This window comes from Calypte anna, chromosome 21 (assembly GCF_003957555.1).
Source record: "Calypte anna isolate BGI_N300 chromosome 21, bCalAnn1_v1.p, whole genome shotgun sequence".
Lineage (NCBI taxonomy): Eukaryota > Metazoa > Chordata > Aves > Apodiformes > Trochilidae > Calypte > Calypte anna.
The window spans coordinates 6529561-6548018 of record NC_044266.1 but is presented as its reverse complement, the minus strand read 5'-3'; the positions used below and the strand labels follow the sequence as shown (position 1 = coordinate 6548018).

Below are 18458 nucleotides of genomic sequence, written 5' to 3'. Positions count from 1 at the left end.
CTTTGGGCAGCAATGCCCTGACCCCTTCCCAGGTGCTGGTGTGGCCCTCCTGGGCAGTGCAGGGCTGGGGACAGAGGGGGTTTGGAGGGGTCTGAGGGAGGGGGTGTCCCCTGGCAAACCCTCAAGTTTACCAAACCAAACTTGAGGACTTGTGGCTTCTAGCCACTCCTGAAGCATCCCTTCGCTTCCTGTCTGTGCTCCTTCTGTGTTTTCTGTCTCTGTTATGCCCCTTTCCTCGGCTTCTCCTTTCACTACTAGTAGAGCTACTGCTGCTACTGTCCCTGCTAGTGAAGAAGAGAGTGGATCAGGCCAAACTGTTTGTGTGAATTGACTTTATGTAGAATTAGAACTTGTAATATATGTTAATGAATTTGTGTTCATAACCAGTAGAATTCAGGGATAAACTAAGAAAGAAGTGACCAAAAGCAGATGAGACATGTCAAGACCCTAATGGGATTAACTTCTGTCTTGGAGATAATTAGAAGTGTAAGTCCTGGCACCACTGAGACAGCTGGGCACTGGGGGAGTGCAAACACCGGCACGAAAGGCAGGATGAGGCTGCCAGAACCAGCAGATAAGGGGAAGTTTTATTGCAAGGGTCCAATTATCCTCTATAACAAGGGGATGAAGTCATCAAGAGCAAGAAAGGGAAAAAGTTCAACCCTGAGGAAGACTTCGTTACTTCATCTGAAGACCCCCAAAGACCCCTGAACACATCCCCAAAAAGACAACTCCGCCCAGACTCCACCTGTTATGAATATGTATGTAAGGATGATGTGACCTACCCTTTTACTGTATAAATATCCTAACCCTTTCCCTTAACCCTTGGAACTCTTTGTCCAGCGCAAGCTGGGGGGTTCCCCGGATCCGAAAATAAATACCTTTGCTGTTTAAAGACTCAAACTCTGTCTCTAAACAGTTTTGCTTGGCCTTTTTCGGCTTCACTAGTACTTCCACTCTTAGTGCTGCTACTGGTGGAAGTACTCTGACTGCTACTGCTGCCAGTAGTGGAACTACTTCCACTAGTAGTACTGCTTGAAGTACTACTGCTCTACTACTGCTGCTACTACGGCCATGGCCGGTGTTGTGCCCTGCCCTACCCCTGCTTCTACTCCTAGTCTTATTCTTAATTTCTACACTCTGTGTCTGGCTCTGCTCTGTCTGTGCCTCAGCCACCTTCACAGACAGGACAGCAGTGTCATCCTTGTCTGCCTGAGGCACTGTGGACTGAGACAACTGAGGTGACTGTGACAGTGGCACAGACTGTGGCTGAGAGAGCGCCTCAGCCACAGGTTCTGACTGAGCTCCAGGTGCCTTTTCCTGCTTTTCTTCAGATTCAGCATCAATTTCTGGTTTGATACTTTTCTCCTTCTCAGGAGAAGGAACGTTACACTCTTTTTCTAGCTGAGGATCACACTCTGTTTCTAGTCCCATTTCTTTGCCGTTTTCAGTTTCTGCAGGTTCTACACTATCTGCCTCATTCATTTCAGCCCCATCCTGCTCATTATCCACTGGCTGGATGTTTTCACTTTCCTCTTTTGTAGCTGTGACCTCTTCATGCAGACCCTCCTGCTCTTGCCATCCTCCCTCACCTCAGCAGACTCAGCAGACCCCCCCCCCCCGGGTCCCTCCTGTCCCACGGACGGTTCCTCCGAGCCGCCAGGGGGCGCCAGAGAGCAAGGCGCGCCGCTCCGTCCGCTGCCCTGCGCGGCTGAGTTCTCGCGAGAGGCCGTGAGGGCAGCATGGCGGCGGGGGGCAGCGGCTGCGCGGCCGCGGAGCTCCCGGCGGGGCAGGAGGGGAAAGGCGGAGCGCCGGGACGAGCCGAGGAGACGGAGCGGGGCAGCACGGGGGAGGTGCTGCCTGGATTCCACGATGCCGACGCCTTCGTCAAGGTGCGCGGCGGCGGCGGCGGGGCTGGGGTTGGGTTTGGGTTTGGGGGGGGGGGGGGGTGCGGCCTGCGTTACCGCTGCCGGGCTGCAGTGTGAGGAGAGCTCCCGCCGGGAGTGCTGACAGGAAAACGGGGGCTGAAGGGATCCCCGCTTCGCTGGGTGCCACCCAGCCCTCTGCGTGCTCTCTGCGGGGAGGCTGCGGGTTCCTCCGGTGCGCTGGGGCCTGGCAGCCGCTTGGTTCCTCAGCGAACGCTCCTTCCCTGGTTGTGGCCGCCTCACCCTCACCCTCCTGGGTGTGCAGAGCGATGGGGAGGCTCCTGAGGGCCCTTCTGGGGCGTGTGGCCATGGGCATCCCCCTGGGGCTACTGAGCACGGCAGTGGGCGCCTCTGCTGCTGCTCCCCGGGGTCTGTTTGTGTTTAAATAATCCTAATGTGTGTTTCTTCAGAGTGAAGCGTTCTTTCAGACCTTAAGTACTCAGGCAATGGGAACGAACTCTCCGTAAACTGAAAAAAAAAAAGTCCCAGGGTGTTGTTATGTATTAGAACCCCAGCGTTAAACCAAGCAGAGCAAAAGGGCAGTTCTGCCCTGTCGTACCCTGGGGAAATAAAAGAGGAAGAAAACACTTAACAAAACACTAATTCCCGGGGTGTTCCTGCACACAGTATGCTCTCGGCACCGTGGTGGCTGCAACAAAGGCATCAAATGGGCTTCCCCAGCCTGGGGATGAGTACGACTTCTACAGGAGCTTCCCCGGGTTCCGAGCCTACTGTGAAGCACAGGGGGATCGTCTGCTGCGCTGGTAAGGAGGCTCCTGCACCTCTGACAGCTCCCAGTCCACACCAGAAGGTGGCACCCTGCTGTGGAGACTCCGAGTTAGCTGTAGATAGGCAAATGTTTGGGGTTTTTTTTACCTCATACCTAATTTCAGCTACTTTTCTAGCAGTTGGCAGTACAAATAACAAGTTGCAAGAGGTTGCCTTTGGTAATGATTGACTAAAGAGCCACGAGGGGAGCAGAGGCTGAGGCAAAATGCATGAGGTGCTCTACTGCAGAAGTCTCATGGCTTGTAAGAAAATATTTCAGTCCTAAAAGTGCAGAGGGGTTTCTGCTGTCCACAGATCACATGGAGGTATCCACAGAGACTGCACTGGGTGTAGTTTCACACTTTAAAGTGCAGAAAGTTGGAAGGAATTGGATGGTTTAGTGCTCAGCTGTCCCCCTGCTGACACAAACTCTGCTCTTCTCTCCCAAGCATGAGCAAGGTGATGCAGTTCCATGGCTGCCACAGCCACCTGACAGATCACAGCAAGGTGACAGAGCTGGAAGATAAATTTGATTTGCTGGTTGACTCCAATGATGCCATCCTTGAACGAGTGGTAAGCAGGTGATGGGCTGGGGGCTCTGCTCAGAAACAGCCCTGGTGCCACAAGGGCTTCTGTCACTGCAAGAGTTTCAGTGGTGGAACTGAGTTACACTGAGTGTTTCCTCAGGCTGAGCTCCCTTTTCTTGTAAAACCATTTCCCTGTTTCCTCAGCCTGAGTTTCCTGTTTATTTTCAAACCATTTCCCTGTTTCCTCAGGCTGTTTTCTTTTTATTTTCAGACCATTTCCCTCTTTCCCCAGTCTGAGTTTCCTCTTTCTTTTAAAACCATTTCCCTGTTTCCCCAGTCTGAGTTCCCTTTTTATTTTCAAACCACTTCCCTGTTTCCTCAGACAGAGTTTTCTTTTTCTTTTAAAACCATTTCCCTGTTTCCCCAGCCTGAGTTCCCTTTTTATCTTCAAACCATTTCCCTGTTTCCTCAGTCTGAGCTTCCTGTTTATTTTAAAACCATTTCCCTCTTTCCCCAGGCTGAGTTTCCTTTTCCTTTTCAAACCATTTCCCTCTTTCCTCAGTCTGACTTTTCCTCTGCATTTTCAAACCATTTCCCTGTGCTGGGTCCCAGCAGCTCCAGCAGAGGGGTCATGGCCCAGAGGGAAGGAAGGTGTTAGGTGACTTTTGGGGGAAACTAAATGCATTTTGGCACAATAACTTTACACCATGAGAAGAGGTCTGTAAATGTGGAGAGCTTCTTTTGAGGAAACTTCATCACCAACACAATCTTCCCCCCTCTGTCTGTCTCCCATTGCACCAGACCCATGGGAAGTGACTCTAGAGGTTTCCACCTGTGTGACTCTGTTTGATTTTCACCTCTTTTCTGGAATTCAGGGGATTTTACTGGACGAAGCAGGAGGAGTGAACAAGAACCAGCAGCCAGTGCTCCCTGCTGGGTTACAGCCCCCCCAGACTCTCATTTCCAGCTGGAACCGCAAGGTGAGGTCTCTGGGCTCAGTTTCCTCTTACTTTTCCTTTTTTCCCAGCATTTCCACTGCTGATTTTTCCAGGGGAGATGAGTAGTTTAAGCTTCTATCCATTTTTTTTTCCACATCCTAAATTCCTTCCCCTTTTTTCCTTTTTCTGTCCCACTTGTTTCTAGATTTAGTTGGCTTTTAATTGCCAGTTCAGCTCCATGGATACAACAGCTTTTCTTTTGCTCATTCCTTGGAACTCAGGCTCCTGATCCACAGAACTTGTGTTTATAAATGCTGGACTCACTGCAAAAGCTTTGGCTCACTTTTGAGTTTGGGGTATAAATTTATTCCTCAGAATATTGGCTGAGTAAAAAGAAACTGAAGGTCTGTTAAGTGACAGGAGTTTTAGGTGTGGTTTATCTTTTTTTTTTTTGTTTAAACAGGCAGGAGAATCCCACAAGAGGACTCAGTCTGAAACCTTCAGACTGCTCCATGCCAGGAACATCTCTCGGCCACAGCTCAAGTTTCGGGAAAAAATTGACAATTCCAACACTCCCTTTGTACCTAAACTTTTTATCAAGCCAAATGCTTTGAAACCTTTGCCTGAAGGTAAGGGTTTGTTTTGTTGTTTGCTTTTTTAACCTGTTGAGAGGATTTAACACAAATTGCCCTCACAGTTTAGAGGATAAATCTGTAAGAACAAGTCAGAGCAGGAGGTGTTGGCCATGGAGGTGCAGTGAGCTCTGTGATGCTGCTGTTTGCATCTCATGGGAGGGCAGATCACACAGCACCTTTTTGTTGGTGTGCAGTAAATAATCTGTTCCAGATGCTGCACTGCTTCTCTTTGCCACCACTGAACAAACAGGATGAGGGAAGTGGCATTCCCAGTGGCTCTTTCTAACTGGGAGCACTGTGTGCATGGTCAGAGCTAGCTTTGCTTTGGGTGCTTTGCTACAGCCACCAACTTCACCTCCTGCCTCAGCAACATGTCATTCCACTGCTCTTGATTCATCCTGAGCTTTTAGTACCTGGAAATGATTGAAAGATTTTTTTTTTCCTGAAGATTTTTCAATCTCCTTCCAAGTTACTGAACAGAGAGAGAGAAAGAGAGAGAGAACCCCCTGTGCCTTGTGTCACAGCAGCCTGCTGAAACCCCGAGTTCTCACTGGATGTGCAGGCAGAAATCCTGCATGCCTAAATTAAGATATTTTTTTTGACACCTCATCATCTTAATTAGGATCATGTGGTGGGTGGAGGGGGAGAGAGCAGGAGGGTGAGGAGATGTGGTGTGTAGGACCCAGCCCAGTTGTTCCATGTTGGTTGTTCAGCCCTGACAAAAAGTGGACGGGAACGAAAGGAGCGACCCGAGGACTTGGATGTGCCAGCTGCTTTGGCAGACTTCATACACCAGCAGAGGACACAGCAAACTGAGCAAGACATGTAAGAAATCCAAATGGCAGCAAGGAGCCCCCTTGGGGAACATGCACTTGTGTGGTCCTGTTGTGCTGATGCTGTTGGTGTGTAACAGCTCTGCCTGTGTGTGTCTGCAGACTGTTGCGTGTGAGTTGCTGTAGGCACCTGCAGTGATTAATTAACAAGAGACAAGGTTTCTACTCAGCAGGCAGACTGCCACAGCTCTGAAAGTCTCTGTGACCCAGCTTCATAAAGATGACTGAAGTTTGGCCTCTGCCTCTCTTCCTGATTTCCACAGGTTTGCTCACCCTTACCAGTATGAACTGGAGCATTTTTCTCCACCAGATGGAGTTCTGACAAAACCAGAACCCCAGGTTGGTGCCCACATTAATTCCAAGTTTACAGCCAGCCATACTTGATGAATTTCAGACCTGAGGGTGGAGGTTGGGGGTGGGAACTGACTGAGAACACACCATGCCTAATGATTTGCTCTGACAGATGTACAGGCCCATCAAGGAAACACCCTGCCATTTTGTCACCACCCTGAATCAGCTGGTAGAACTGAATGAGAAGCTTATGAACTGTAAAGAGTTTGCCCTGGACTTAGAGGTAATCAAATTGCCTTTTCTCTTTAAAAGTGACATGTGTACTGTTAGTATTCTTGGTGTCTGTTTTGTAGTCTTGCCTTTTTCCTGCTTTTTGTAATGTCTGATGTGAGAAAACAGTTAAGTGACCCTGAGCTGCCAGATATTATCTGGAAAGGTGACTGAAACTCTTGTCAGTAAGATGTTTTCCAGTGGTGGTACTGGCTGCATGCAGCAGACTGAATTTCATCCTTTTTCAATCCATCCCATGGTTTTTTCTGTCATGTTGGTGGCTGCAAGGACAGAGCTCATTTACCCAGCTGTCTTTAAGCAAGTCCTCTGTTACTTTTCCTTCTTTCATTTAGGGTGCTGTTTCCATATGGTATTAGTGCTGTAATGGATCCTAACTTACCTTTCCCTTCCCTGTCCCTGTTTTTCAGCACCATTCCTACAGGAGCTTCCTGGGCTTGACCTGTCTGATGCAGATTTCCACTCGAGCAGAGGATTTCATCATTGACACCCTGGAGCTACGCAGTGACATGAGCATTCTCAACGAGACCTTCACAGACCCTGCAATTGTGAAGGTCAGCTGTCAAATTCACCAATTCACCACCAGAATTTTCCTTTTTTTTCTTAGTTTACAGTTAAAAGCACACTGTGTGCATGGTCACTTGTCTCTGCTGTCATTGTAATTGGTTTGTGTGCCCCTTCCCTTGATGTAAGTGGAGGGTTCCTTGCCCAGTGCACTCATTTAGTGGTTCTGCACTTAAGTGAAGGACAGAGGGAAAAGAAGTCAGATCCTAGACACATGGCTGTTATGAAACCACACCACCTGCAGCCTGAAGAAGTGTTCTGTGTATCATTCAGCTGGGGGTGTTGAGGCTGGAGAAGAGGAGGCTCAGGGGAGACCTCATCACTCTCTCCAACTCCCTGAAAGGAGGTTGGAGCCAGGGGGGGGTTGGGCTCTTTTCCCAGGCAACTCTCAGCAAGACAAGAGGGCAGGGTCTCAAGTTGTGCCAGGGGAGGTTTAGGTTGGAGATGAGAAAGAATTTCTTTCTGGAGAGGGTGATCAGGCATTGGAATGGGCTGCCCAGGGAAGTAGTGGATTCTCCGTGTCTGGAGAGATTTCCAAAGAGCCTGGATGTGGCACTGAGTGCCATGGGCTGGGAACCACGGGGGGAGTGGAGCAAGGGTTGGACTTGATGAGCTCTGAGCTCCCTTCCAACCCAGCCCATTCTAGGATTCTATGATTCTATGATTCTCAATGTGTTTTGCTTTTCAAGGTCCTTCATGGTGCTGATTCAGATGTGGAGTGGCTGCAAAAAGACTTTGGTCTGTACTTGGTGAACATGTTTGATACTCACCAAGCTGCTCGTCTCCTCAATCTTGGCAGGCATTCATTGGACCACTTGCTGAAGCTGTACTGTGGGGTAGATGCTGACAAGCAGTACCAGCTGGCTGACTGGAGGATACGGTAAAAACTGACCTCTTAAATGGGCTGGAGCTGCAAGGTAGCACTTAACCCTTGTTTGTTTTGTCAGAGCAGGGCAATGTTTCTAGTTTTAGGTCCCATAGCTGCTCATCAGTCTCAAAGTGAACAAGCACAGCATTTACCTGGCTCTGCTTTATGAGTGTTGTATTTTCCCCTGTGTCTTTAGAAGATGAGTTCTTATTTGAAAGATGAGTCATGAAAAGCTCCTGGAAGTTAACTCCTTAGGAGCAGCACTTAATCACTGCAGTATTATGAAGGAAGTTGGTATTTGCTGCTCTAGAGCCCCCACAGAACACTCAGTCACCCACAGGAGGTAGAGCAGTGCCCACACAGAGATCCCAGGTCTGCTTTGTGTAGGCTGAGCAGAGAGAGAAGAGACAAACACCACAGGAGGCAGTGCTGCCATCTGACCTCACTGCTCAGCAGTCCTGCTCCCCAGCTTGTGAACAAGAGGCTGAACTGGAGGGTGCACAGCATCTTACTGTTGTGGCCCAACAAACCCTTCAGTAAACAAGGTTTCCATGTCCATTCTTGGTGTGTTTTACATGCAGTTTGCCCTAATACACCTTGCAAGAGAGAAGTGACAGTTGAGCAACTGAAATGTTGGCTGTTTTTCCAGCCCTTTGCCAGAAGAAATGATTCAGTATGCCCGGGATGACACTCACTACCTGCTCTACATCTATGATAAAGTGAGGGAAGCTCTCTGGGAGAAAGGGAATGAGCAGCCCACCCAGCTCCAGGTTGTGTGGCAACGGAGCAAGGACATCTGCCTGAAGGTAAAGGGTGAATTCCCTGGATCAGGGTGGGCTTTATAGGGCAGAAAGTCCTTTGCCTATTTTGTATCTCCTGCATGGACACAGATTTTTTTCCTCTTTGTGTGTCTGAAAGCAGCTGTGTAAACTGACTCAGTTCTGTGCAAGCATTTGTTTCCTTTCCTTGGATTCAGGTGCCTTCTTGCTGTTTTTTTCAATGCTTCTAATGCTTCCAGTTGTGTCTTTTCCAAGAAGGATGTTAATTTCCAGTTCTTCTGGATGTTCCTAGAAGTTCCAAGCCTAGCTGGAGTTGCACTATGAGATAGTTGTGTTGGGCCAGTGGAAAATACAGTCTATGAAAGTAGACTTTGTCTCATGTAGTAAAGCTTGAGGACTTTGCATGTCTAAAGCTGCTCCTGGAGCTGGTGAGTTTATCCCTAAAAATGGATGAGATGTTTGTTTTCCAGGGATAGGCTCCTACCAAAGCTCCAAGACATCTTGTAGCTGAGTTTATTCAGTCCCTTTATGTCTGCATGAGATTTGCTTTCTTGCTTGAGCAAGGCAAACCTGAAAGCACAAATCTGATACTGACCATGAGTGTTTTGGGTGGTTTTTTTCCTGTCCAGAAATACGTCAAGCCCCTCTTTACAGATGAATCCTACCTGGAGCTCTACAGGAAGCAGAAAAAACATCTCAACACCCAGCAGCTGGCAGCATTTCGGTTGCTGTTTGCATGGAGAGATAAGATGGCACGTCAGGAGGATGAGAGCACAGGGTAGGAAGTCTTTAGTGACAAAGGTTGGCTCAGCACTTCAGTGAGTCTCTTGGGTTGTGCCAAGATTGTGCCCCTTTATTCACAGAAATCCTGTCATTTTACCAATAAATTCTTACAGGTGTCTAGATCAGCCCTACTGAATTTCTTTTTAACTGATTTCCTCTCCTGAGTCAACGTGTGCATTTTGAAGGTGTTTTTTAAAGTTTTTAACATTCTCTCATATTCACACCACTTCTTTCTGTTGTAGATATGTGCTACCAAACCATATGCTGTTGAAGATAGCAGAGGAACTGCCCAAGTAAGTGTTGCTCACCCATGAAGGGTCTCATTTGACTTTAGTACCCTGCAAGTTATTTCCTAGTGTGTAATAACTCCTGCACCAGCTGTCACTACTGCTTTTTTCTGTAGTTGTTCAGTCTGGGAGAGAAATAAATAGGAATACTCCTTCAGAAGGCTCCAAACTTCTGGGATACATCTCTCTTTGATTTTATTCCACTTATAAAACACAGTCCTTTGCATTGCTGTGTGTCACTCATTACCCCTGAGATTCCTCCAGTGTTACAGAGCAAGAGGGATGAGTTTCCCCATAACATTTGTTTCAGTGTTTTTTTTACAGTTCATAAAGGGGACAGAGCAAAGGGCAGATCCTTTGCAACACCCAATTAATACAACACTTTTCTGTAACTCTTGGCACTCATCATCAAACACCCATACTTGTATGAAAGAATAAATAATGGATTAAATAAGAAAAATGCATCCTTAAATGCAAGTCCACTACTGGGCTCAGCTTCCACAGATGTGAACAAGGCATGAAATTATGATAGGGAAAGACAGACCACAGAAAAGACAAATGAGAAGAGAGCTGAGTTTATGGTTTCTCCTTAACTCCACAAACCTGCAGGAAAACTTTTCATCACAGAGAACAAACTCCAACGGGTTTGATCTGGCTCGTCCCCTTCTCTCACTGTCAGGACCATGGCTGTGTCTGGTTCCACATCCTTTAGGTTGGAGATGAGAAAGAATTTCTTTCTGGAGAGGGTGATCAGGCATTGGAATGGGCTGCCCAGGGAAGTAGTGGATTCTCCGTGTCTGGAGAGATTTCCAAAGAGCCTGGATGTGGCACTGAGTGCCATGGGCTGGGAACCACGGGGGGAGTGGAGCAAGGGTTGGACTTGATGAGCTCTGAGCTCCCTTCCAACCCAGCCCATTCTGGGATTCTTCGAATGTGTGAATGCAAATGCCTGATGAATCTTCCTCAAAGAGCACACTGACATTGTCTCACCTCTCCTTAGAGAGCCCCAGGGCATCATTGCTTGCTGTAACCCAGTCCCACCACTGCTCCGCCAGCAGATCAATGAGCTGCATCTCCTCATCCGGCAGGCCCGGGAGATGCCTCTCCTCAAGGTAGGAATCATTCACACCACCCAAGACACTCAGCACTGCTTCCCTTAACCCAGGGAGAGGAGCAAAATGCTGACCTCTGATGGTGTCTGTGCTGAACTTTGCTTTTTGAACACTGACTGTGGTGTTCCATAGAGCAGAAAGATAAACTGCAGCTTCTTCTTGCATGTGAGGAGAGGCTGAGGGAGCTGGGGGTGTCGAGGCTGGAGAAGAGGAGGCTCAGGGGAGACCTCATCACTCTCTGCAACTCCCTGAAAGGAGGTTGGAGCCAGGGGGGGTTGGGCTCTTTTCCCAGGCAACTCTCAGCAAGACAAGAGGGCAGGGTCTCAAGTTGTGCCAGGGGAGGTTTAGGTTGGAGATGAGAAAGAATTTCTTTCTGGAGAGGGTGATCAGGCATTGGAATGGGCTGCCCAGGGAAGTAGTGGATTCTCCGTGTCTGGAGAGATTTCCAAAGAGCCTGGATGTGGCACTGAGTGCCATGGGCTGGGAACCACGGGGGGAGTGGAGCAAGGGTTGGAGCTGATGATCTCTGAGCTCCCTTCCAACCCAGCCCATTCTAGGATTCTGTGGCTGTTGTCTGCTGTGTACTGGCTTGCACACAGTGTAGTAGAGCAGCAAAAGAAAAGACACTACTTGAACAGGCTACAGTTGTCTTAAACTACTTGAACTCCAGTTGTCTGTGTAACCTTGCACATCACGTTTGCCTGTGTGAGGAAGAACCTTGTGGAATTTTTGGGTGCATGTATATGGATGCATAAATCTTTTACACCTAAGGTGAAGCAAAAAAACCCCAACCAACCAAACAAAACCCCAGGTGTAAGAGGTTCATGAGTTCAGTTTTGTTGTCAGCAAGATCCTCTTGCTGCTTCAGTGAAACAAAGCTGTTAGTGAGCATGGATGTGTCTTCTGTGTGTTTAAATGTATCCACAAGCTAAGGCTGCGAGGAAAGAAGTAAGAATGTAATTTTATTAGCCTGCTAGCTGTAGTAAATGTGTTGAAAACATTGCTAAGGAGGCCAGCCTAGAAGAAACAAAGCAGCTGCATTTACCTGACTTTCCTTTCTCTCCCATTCTAGTCTGAGGTTGCTGTGGCAGTCAAGAGGAAAGCAACTGTGTCCAACCCTGAGGTATGGTTTACCTAAAACATCCTACCTGATGTATCCTATCCTATCCTATCCTACATTTAAACCTTAAATTCAGAAACCAGTGTAGCAGAACTCTAGCTTTTAGTACATTTAGTCTCATCCACTGCACAGATCTGTTTGTACAGATCCCCTTTTGATGTCTGATGCAATGTGTTCTGAGTGGTGAGCTATGTTAAGAATATTCATTCTCTTAATTTCACCCTTTTAATTGAATTTTTATCAGCTACATTATTTGATAACACATACAGATTCAGAGAGGAGTGTATTAATGGTGTTTTAAATTGGAATTTCTCTGCAGAGGCTGGAGAATACCTTCTTTGGACCTCATGACAGTTCCCGGGTGCCTGTGGATGAACTCCAGAAGAACTCTGCCTGGGGTAATTTGGACTTAACCTAAAAACTGTGCTAATAATGACATGCTGGGGCTTTGTCAGGAGGAAATAAGCTGCCCTAAGGAAACTGTCAGTGAAATCTCATTAAAAAAGAGTGGTAAAATGCAGGTGTAACTGATACAAATTTTGTCTCCTTTTCATGTAGAACCTGCACCAGTTCTGGAGCATGGTTGTCTTTTCTCAGACAGTGAGAGGACAATGAAGCTTCAGGCTGTTCAGCCAGAGTCAATATCCCTTGTTGCTACTGCTACTGTCAGCATATTCAGTGTAAGGAACATGATGGTGCTGGTATTTAAGTATTAGAAAGCACAATTAATTACCTGATAATAATGGAAGTAGCCAAAATTAAAAATAAATATTAATTTTTCTCCCCCACACTCCTCCTTATTGGTTTTTTTTAGGAATGTGATGAAGAGGAAGGGAATGAGAAGGCTTTAACCACAGCACAGCAGAAAGCTCAGCGTATCATGGAGTCCTTTGAAAACCCTTTCAGAATGGTGAGAGCTCCCAGGGCAGATTTTTAGTGGGACTCATGAACTCCTCATGCAGAAGATGCTCTGAGCTGTTTTTTCCAGGCATATCTGCAGGAGCTTGGTACAGCATCAGCTGCTATCTCTTACAAGTTGCATCCTTGCAGAGCATGCACGTGTGGAGTTGTTTTCAAAACAAGTGAAAATGCCTCTTAGAGATCTATCTTTCTACACAGTAAACAGACTTCACACTCTTTGTTTCTTTTTTAAATCAAGTTTGAGGTTTAATTTGCATCACATTTTCATCTCTATGGCCAGAGTTAGTGAGCTGATGCTATTGCTCTTGTAATAAATCAGAACAATGGAATGCTTTGTTATAGATTTGGCTTGGCAGATTGCTGGGCAGTAGTACCAAAACAGCTTTTTCCCTTGTGTAGAGTTTCTTTTTCAGGTTTTTTTGTTGGTGGTGATTTTTCTTTGACATTTCTCTTGGTCATAACTGTGGTAACTTCTTTTTCCAGAAGGTGATCTATCTGTAGAGTGTTTCTTGAATAAGGAACTCTTTTTTTAGAACATTTTAAGCAGCATTTTGGCAATGAACTGGCTTTAAATCAAAATGTTTGTTTCCTTTCTGCAGTACCTGCCCTCAGACCAGAATCCTGCCCGTGTCTCCCAGGCTGCAAAGTTTGACCCATCCTCAAAAATTTATGAAGTAAGACGTGCTAAAAAGCTTTGCCAAATAGTCCAAAAGAACCAGATCAGTAGAATATTTTGACTGGTGAACCTCAGCAGTATGGGATTTTTTTTTTCTGCTTGGTTTTGCCATAGAAAAAGGATCTTAACTTCTGAGAAAACCCTTTCTGAACCTGTAGCTAGTTGTTTCTGTAGCTTTTGTGTCCTCTGAAGAACCAAGGATTGGAGACATTTATTCCCTGTCTGTCAGAGCTGCAGACTCCTGAAGTCTGTAGCTTTGTTCTCCTGGCTTGTTTGTGGTTCACAACTTCTAAAGCCCATGGTTTTACTTGACCTGGTGCAGCAGATCTTAATCTCTTTTATAATCTAACTTGATTTTTTGTACTCTTAACAAAGACCAGCCTGTGGTAGCAAGTTTATAAACTCCCTTTTGCTTTAAAACTTCCAAGAAAGTGATCCCAGGTCGTTGTTTTCATTGCAGATCAGCAATAGATGGAAGTTGATGACTCCAACTCAGGCACAGAAGGAGCCCAAGGATGAAACCAAGAAGAAAGCAGCCCAGCAGTCAGGTAGAGGTTCTTCCCTCCCTCAGTGTATTGTCCAGCTGCTCTTCCCAATGTACCCAGGCTGTTACCCAGTTACAGAAAACCTTAGCTGATGATTTTACTAATGGATGAAACTGTTTGACAAAGATTTGTACTCAGAGATTTAGTTTGAGTATTGCTATGAGCTTTTTCTAAGCTCCTGAGTAACTTACTCCTGCTTTTTACTCAAAGATTTGGTTTGAGACTTGCTGTGAGCTTTTTCTAAGCTCCTGAGGAACTTACTCCTGCTTTTTACAGTACTCCTTGTTTGCTTCCACAGCTGCTCGTGACCAGGCACAGAGAGCATACAAAGAGGCAACAGAAAATCTTGTGTCTCTTCGTCAGCAAGCCATGGTATGTCCCTGAGTCCCCTGCTTTGCCCCTTTGGACCTGAAGGACAAAACCCTGAGCCCTGCAGCCCTCAAATCCCTGAGTGACAGTCTCTGGTTGTGACTTTCTGTGATTCTGTCCTGTGTGTAGCAGCAGCCTCTGGTAACTCTGCTGTGCTTCAGCAGGGAGTTTTTCCCACTGATGCCTCTCTCTGCTCCTCACTTGGGTAGATTCCCCCAAGTCTGCTTGTGGGGCCACATCTCAGCCTCTAGCATCCTGTGGAATGACAGCTTGGCTTTTCACCTGAGAAGTCCCTGCTGTGAGGCAAAAAAAAAAGCAGTTTAGGCCCAAAGAAGAGCACAATGCTTTTCCCCTGCAGTGTTAGTGCCACAGGCAATGCTGTCACTGGGGCCTGAGCCCACTGGGCAGCTCATCTGCATGTTGGTGTTTGTGCCTGCACAGAGATATTTCATTCTTGCCCTTGTTTCTGTTCTGTGTCTTGCTTTCCCAGCAGGAACAAGCTAATAAGAAGAGGGAGAGAGTCATGAGTGAAGCAGGAACAGAGTTGCCAAAACAAGAGAAGAAACGACCAAAAGCCTCCCAGCAACCAGAGGAGCTGGAAGCACCAAAGCAGTTTACCCCCTTTGATTACAGCAAGTCCAACTTCAAAGTGTTTGCAGGTAAGATCTGGGTCTCTTGCTAGGGGGCTGCAGGCTGTGGAAAACGTTGCCAGCTGATCCATGAGAAGACTGTGTGTGAATGGAGGTGCCAAGGCAGTGCAGACTGATACCTTACAGGGGGAAAATACTAAAAGAAATACTAAAAGAAACTGGGGACTGGACAGTTCAGCATCCCTTGTCTGATTTGGAGACAAAGTCCTGAAGCCATAGGCCAAAGAGATGGTTGACTTCTATTTTGTTGCTTTTCTCTCTAGAAAAAACATCTGTTTAATTGGACCCCAGGCAAAGATTTGTCTCCTTTGTATCAAGTGTCAATTGAAGAGCATCTCCTGCCCTTAAGAGACTGTTGTGGGTTTTAGCATGTGTCAGACTGCAGTGAAACTTCCTTATTAGCAGAGGAACTCCGTGGAAGGTGCTGTTCTTTCTGGAAAATTTTAATGGCAGCTTTTCTCCTCTCTCCCTTAGGAAGCAGCAAACCCAAGCAGTCACCACAGTTTGATCCTGCCAAGCAAGGTTATGCAGGCAAGGTATGGACATGGCATGAAAGAGGGAACAGAGATGTGGAGCTGGGGATTTGTTCTGGATCTGCAGAATGTTCCCTGACAGCACTTGGTGCTGAGGTGCAGCTTCCAGTCACAAGCTTATACTTTGTATTATAGACTCTGTCCACTCAGGTTGGACATTTTGGGGACCCCTCAGGCTCTCTTGTTGTTTCCTGTCTCTTCATACATTGTTCTCACCTATGCCCACATGCATTTCAGGCACAACCACCACAGATTCCCAAGACCAAACTCAAGGCACTCAGAAATCTCAGAGTCAGTCCATTTATCCCACACCATGGCAGATTTTTGTGTTATCCACATTCTCCACCAAGTGCCATGATTAGGAAAAAGGCCTCAGAAATGTTGCTTAATTTCTGATTCCTAAATGAGGATGAGAGCTTGAAAAGGAGAAGTAAAACATAAACAATCCAGCAGGTACTTAGGGAAACCTAAGTTCCCTTTCTACTAAAGATTTCTCCTCCCAAATCCATTGTGTAGTACAAACCCAGGAGGAGGTAGCCTGGCCCTGGGAGAAGGGCAGTGATGTCATCAGGCATGAAATGATGTCATAGGAGGGTGTAGATGATGAAATCCATGGGGCACAGCTGTCTCTGTGGGGCAGGGAGCCAGTTGTGGGTCACTGGAGCCTGGAGCAGCCCCTGGTCAAGCAGCCCCCTCAAAGTCTGTGGGGCAGCAGCCCCTCAAGTCCCACAGGGTAGTTCCAGTGTCACTGTCACCCCTCACCTGAGGTCACCCTGCAGACCTAGGTTACCTGAGCCCCCCCAGGTGCACCCTGAATGGTCCTTATGTGTGGAGCCTTTGGGTGCTGATGTGTGACATGCAGACATGAAGTTGCAGTTTGTCCATGCAGGAATTCATTGGGCACTCAAGCATTAATTTTAAGTTCTGAAGCTCATTTCTTGCATTTCAGCCTCTTCCCTGTGCATTCTGCCTTCCTCCGTGTTGAACTGGAGGGCAACTGGTACCAGGGAACATCTTGGATGGTTATTAAAAGCATTATGTTTCAGAAGTTTATGCCTGATCGTGGAGGAAACTGTTCCCTTTGCTCTGCCAGTTGAAACTGGTTTCAGAGGAAAAAAAACCCAAAGGATTGGTGAATTTTGGGCAACCTGTACAAATCCTTGTGCTCAGATCATTGTGTCCTAAAACATAAAGTGTAAACCAGCAGTGTTCCCTGAAGCTGGAAGGACCTGGCAGCATATGAATCCCATGGAATGTACTGTATTTGGCAGGAACCTGGCTGTGGTGGTGTTTTGTTTTGTTTAGTTTGGTTGTTTTTGTGTTTTTTCTTCTCTGCAGAAGTTTGCTGGAGCTAACAAACTGCAACACTCTGGGAACAGAAGCATGTCCTACCTGGCTGGGAAGGCTGAAAGGTGTGGAGCATTCTCATCCCTGTGCTCTGGAGCTATGGGCAAAGCAGAGCTGTTGTCCCCTCCTGCTGTGGGAGCTGGGGAAGAGGTTGCAGAACACCTCCCCACCTTCATTTCACAGCTTGACATCAGTTAAAAGGGAAAAAAAAAGAGGAGGGGGGGAAAAAAAAAGCTTAGTCAGGATTAATGCAAAGACAATTCTGGGCAGAAGGTTTGAAATGCTGAGGTGAAAGTTTGTGTTAATAGAAGGTGTGGAAGGTGCTTTCTCTCAAAGGTGGGGAGAACATTTGCCTGGCCTGGGAGGGAGATAAGTGAAACAAATCTGAGCATTCTTGTTCTGAGCAGACAGTGTGGAGCTTACAAGGCTGGAGGCCCTGTCTGTTGTTTGGTCATAAAAGAGCAAGACTATGGAAGGGCAGAGTTGGGGGGAGGAAGGTTCTGTCTGCATCATGACCCTTTCTCAGGAGTGTTGTAACCTACTGTAGATGTTAAATTCTGAGTGAATTTAGAGCAAGAAGTAAAAAGTCTTCCTGTAACTTGTCTTGCAGGGCTTCCAGACACCACTGGCCAAAGAGATAGTCCCTGCTACAGGACCTGTGGGAGTTGCTGCTGAAGAGAATAGTCAGGAGAATTGTCACCATGGAAGGCAAATACCATTCACTGAGCAGTTTTTTGTACAGAAAAGTTTTTAAAGCCATTAAACCCCCTTTTTTTTTTTCCAAAAGGAAAACATCTTACTTGGTTTCACTTTTATTCACATTTTTCTCTAATGACACTCATGTTGTTGCCTTGTTTCTAATTTTGAACATTTATCCTGTGGCCTCAAGCACACTTAAGCTTAAACTTGTCACTTTTTGGAGTTGCTTGAAGTCCAGACCCAACATGTCAGTGCAGTGTGAGAGAAACCTCTTGGCATCTCTAGAACCAGCACCAAAATAACAGAGATTTAGGAGAAGTGACTCAAACCCCAGCAGCCCAGAGGAGGAGCAGCCTGTGCTTTCTGTTAGACCTTGCTTACAAACTGAACTGCACAGCTCATCTCTGAGAAGACAAGGTAATGTGAAAAAGGAAGTGTTTACCTGGCAGTGTGCAGCTATTTATAAGCAAGATTTTTAAGGGGAAAAAAATAGGGGACTTTTGGGGCCAGAGGCTGATGTTTTGACCATAAAGTGATTTATAAAGTGAAAACAACAGCATTAGGGAAAAAAGCCCAGTGCAGAGCTGGGCTGGGGAAAGCCAGCAAGATGCAGTCAGTCCAGCTCCACTGACATTTCTTGTTTTAAATAGTATTGTGGGGGGACACTATGGGGCAATGTGAATCTGGGGGGTCTTGGGGGTCTCTGTGGGGTGAGATGTGAGGGTGAAGGGGGGCTCTGTGAGCTTCTGGGCCTGGGGAGCACTTGTGGGGCTGTGTTGGGATCATTTCTGGATCCCTGAGAGCTTTTTCTGTGCCTCAGAACTGGAGTTGGGACTTGAGGGGCTGCTGCCCCACAGACTTTGAGGGGGCTGCTTGACCAGGGGCTGCTCCAGCCTCCAGTGACCCACAACTGGCTCCCTGCCCCACAGAGACAGCTGTGCCCCATGGATTTCATCATCTACACCCTCCTATGACATCATTTCATGCTTGGTGACATCAC

At 46.9% G+C, this 18458-nt stretch overlaps 1 protein-coding gene across 1 annotated transcript; it reads left to right on the top strand.

The window, feature by feature from the left end:
• Nucleotides 1-1729: 1729 nt before the first annotated feature.
• EXOSC10 (exosome component 10) lies at nt 1730-17558 on the top strand. Its single transcript, XM_030463876.1, has 25 exons — nt 1730-1892; nt 2553-2689; nt 3143-3266; nt 4096-4200; nt 4622-4787; nt 5507-5618; nt 5890-5965; nt 6090-6200; nt 6616-6759; nt 7459-7649; nt 8287-8443; nt 9046-9194; nt 9442-9492; nt 10487-10598; nt 11671-11721; nt 12038-12116; nt 12277-12398; nt 12533-12628; nt 13239-13313; nt 13776-13863; nt 14159-14232; nt 14720-14888; nt 15354-15415; nt 16751-16824; nt 17370-17558. The coding sequence occupies exons 1-25, from the start codon at nt 1743-1745 to the stop codon at nt 17398-17400; spliced, it is 2706 nt and encodes a 901-aa protein (XP_030319736.1). The 5' UTR covers nt 1730-1742; the 3' UTR covers nt 17401-17558.
• Nucleotides 17559-18458: the final 900 nt, after the last annotated feature.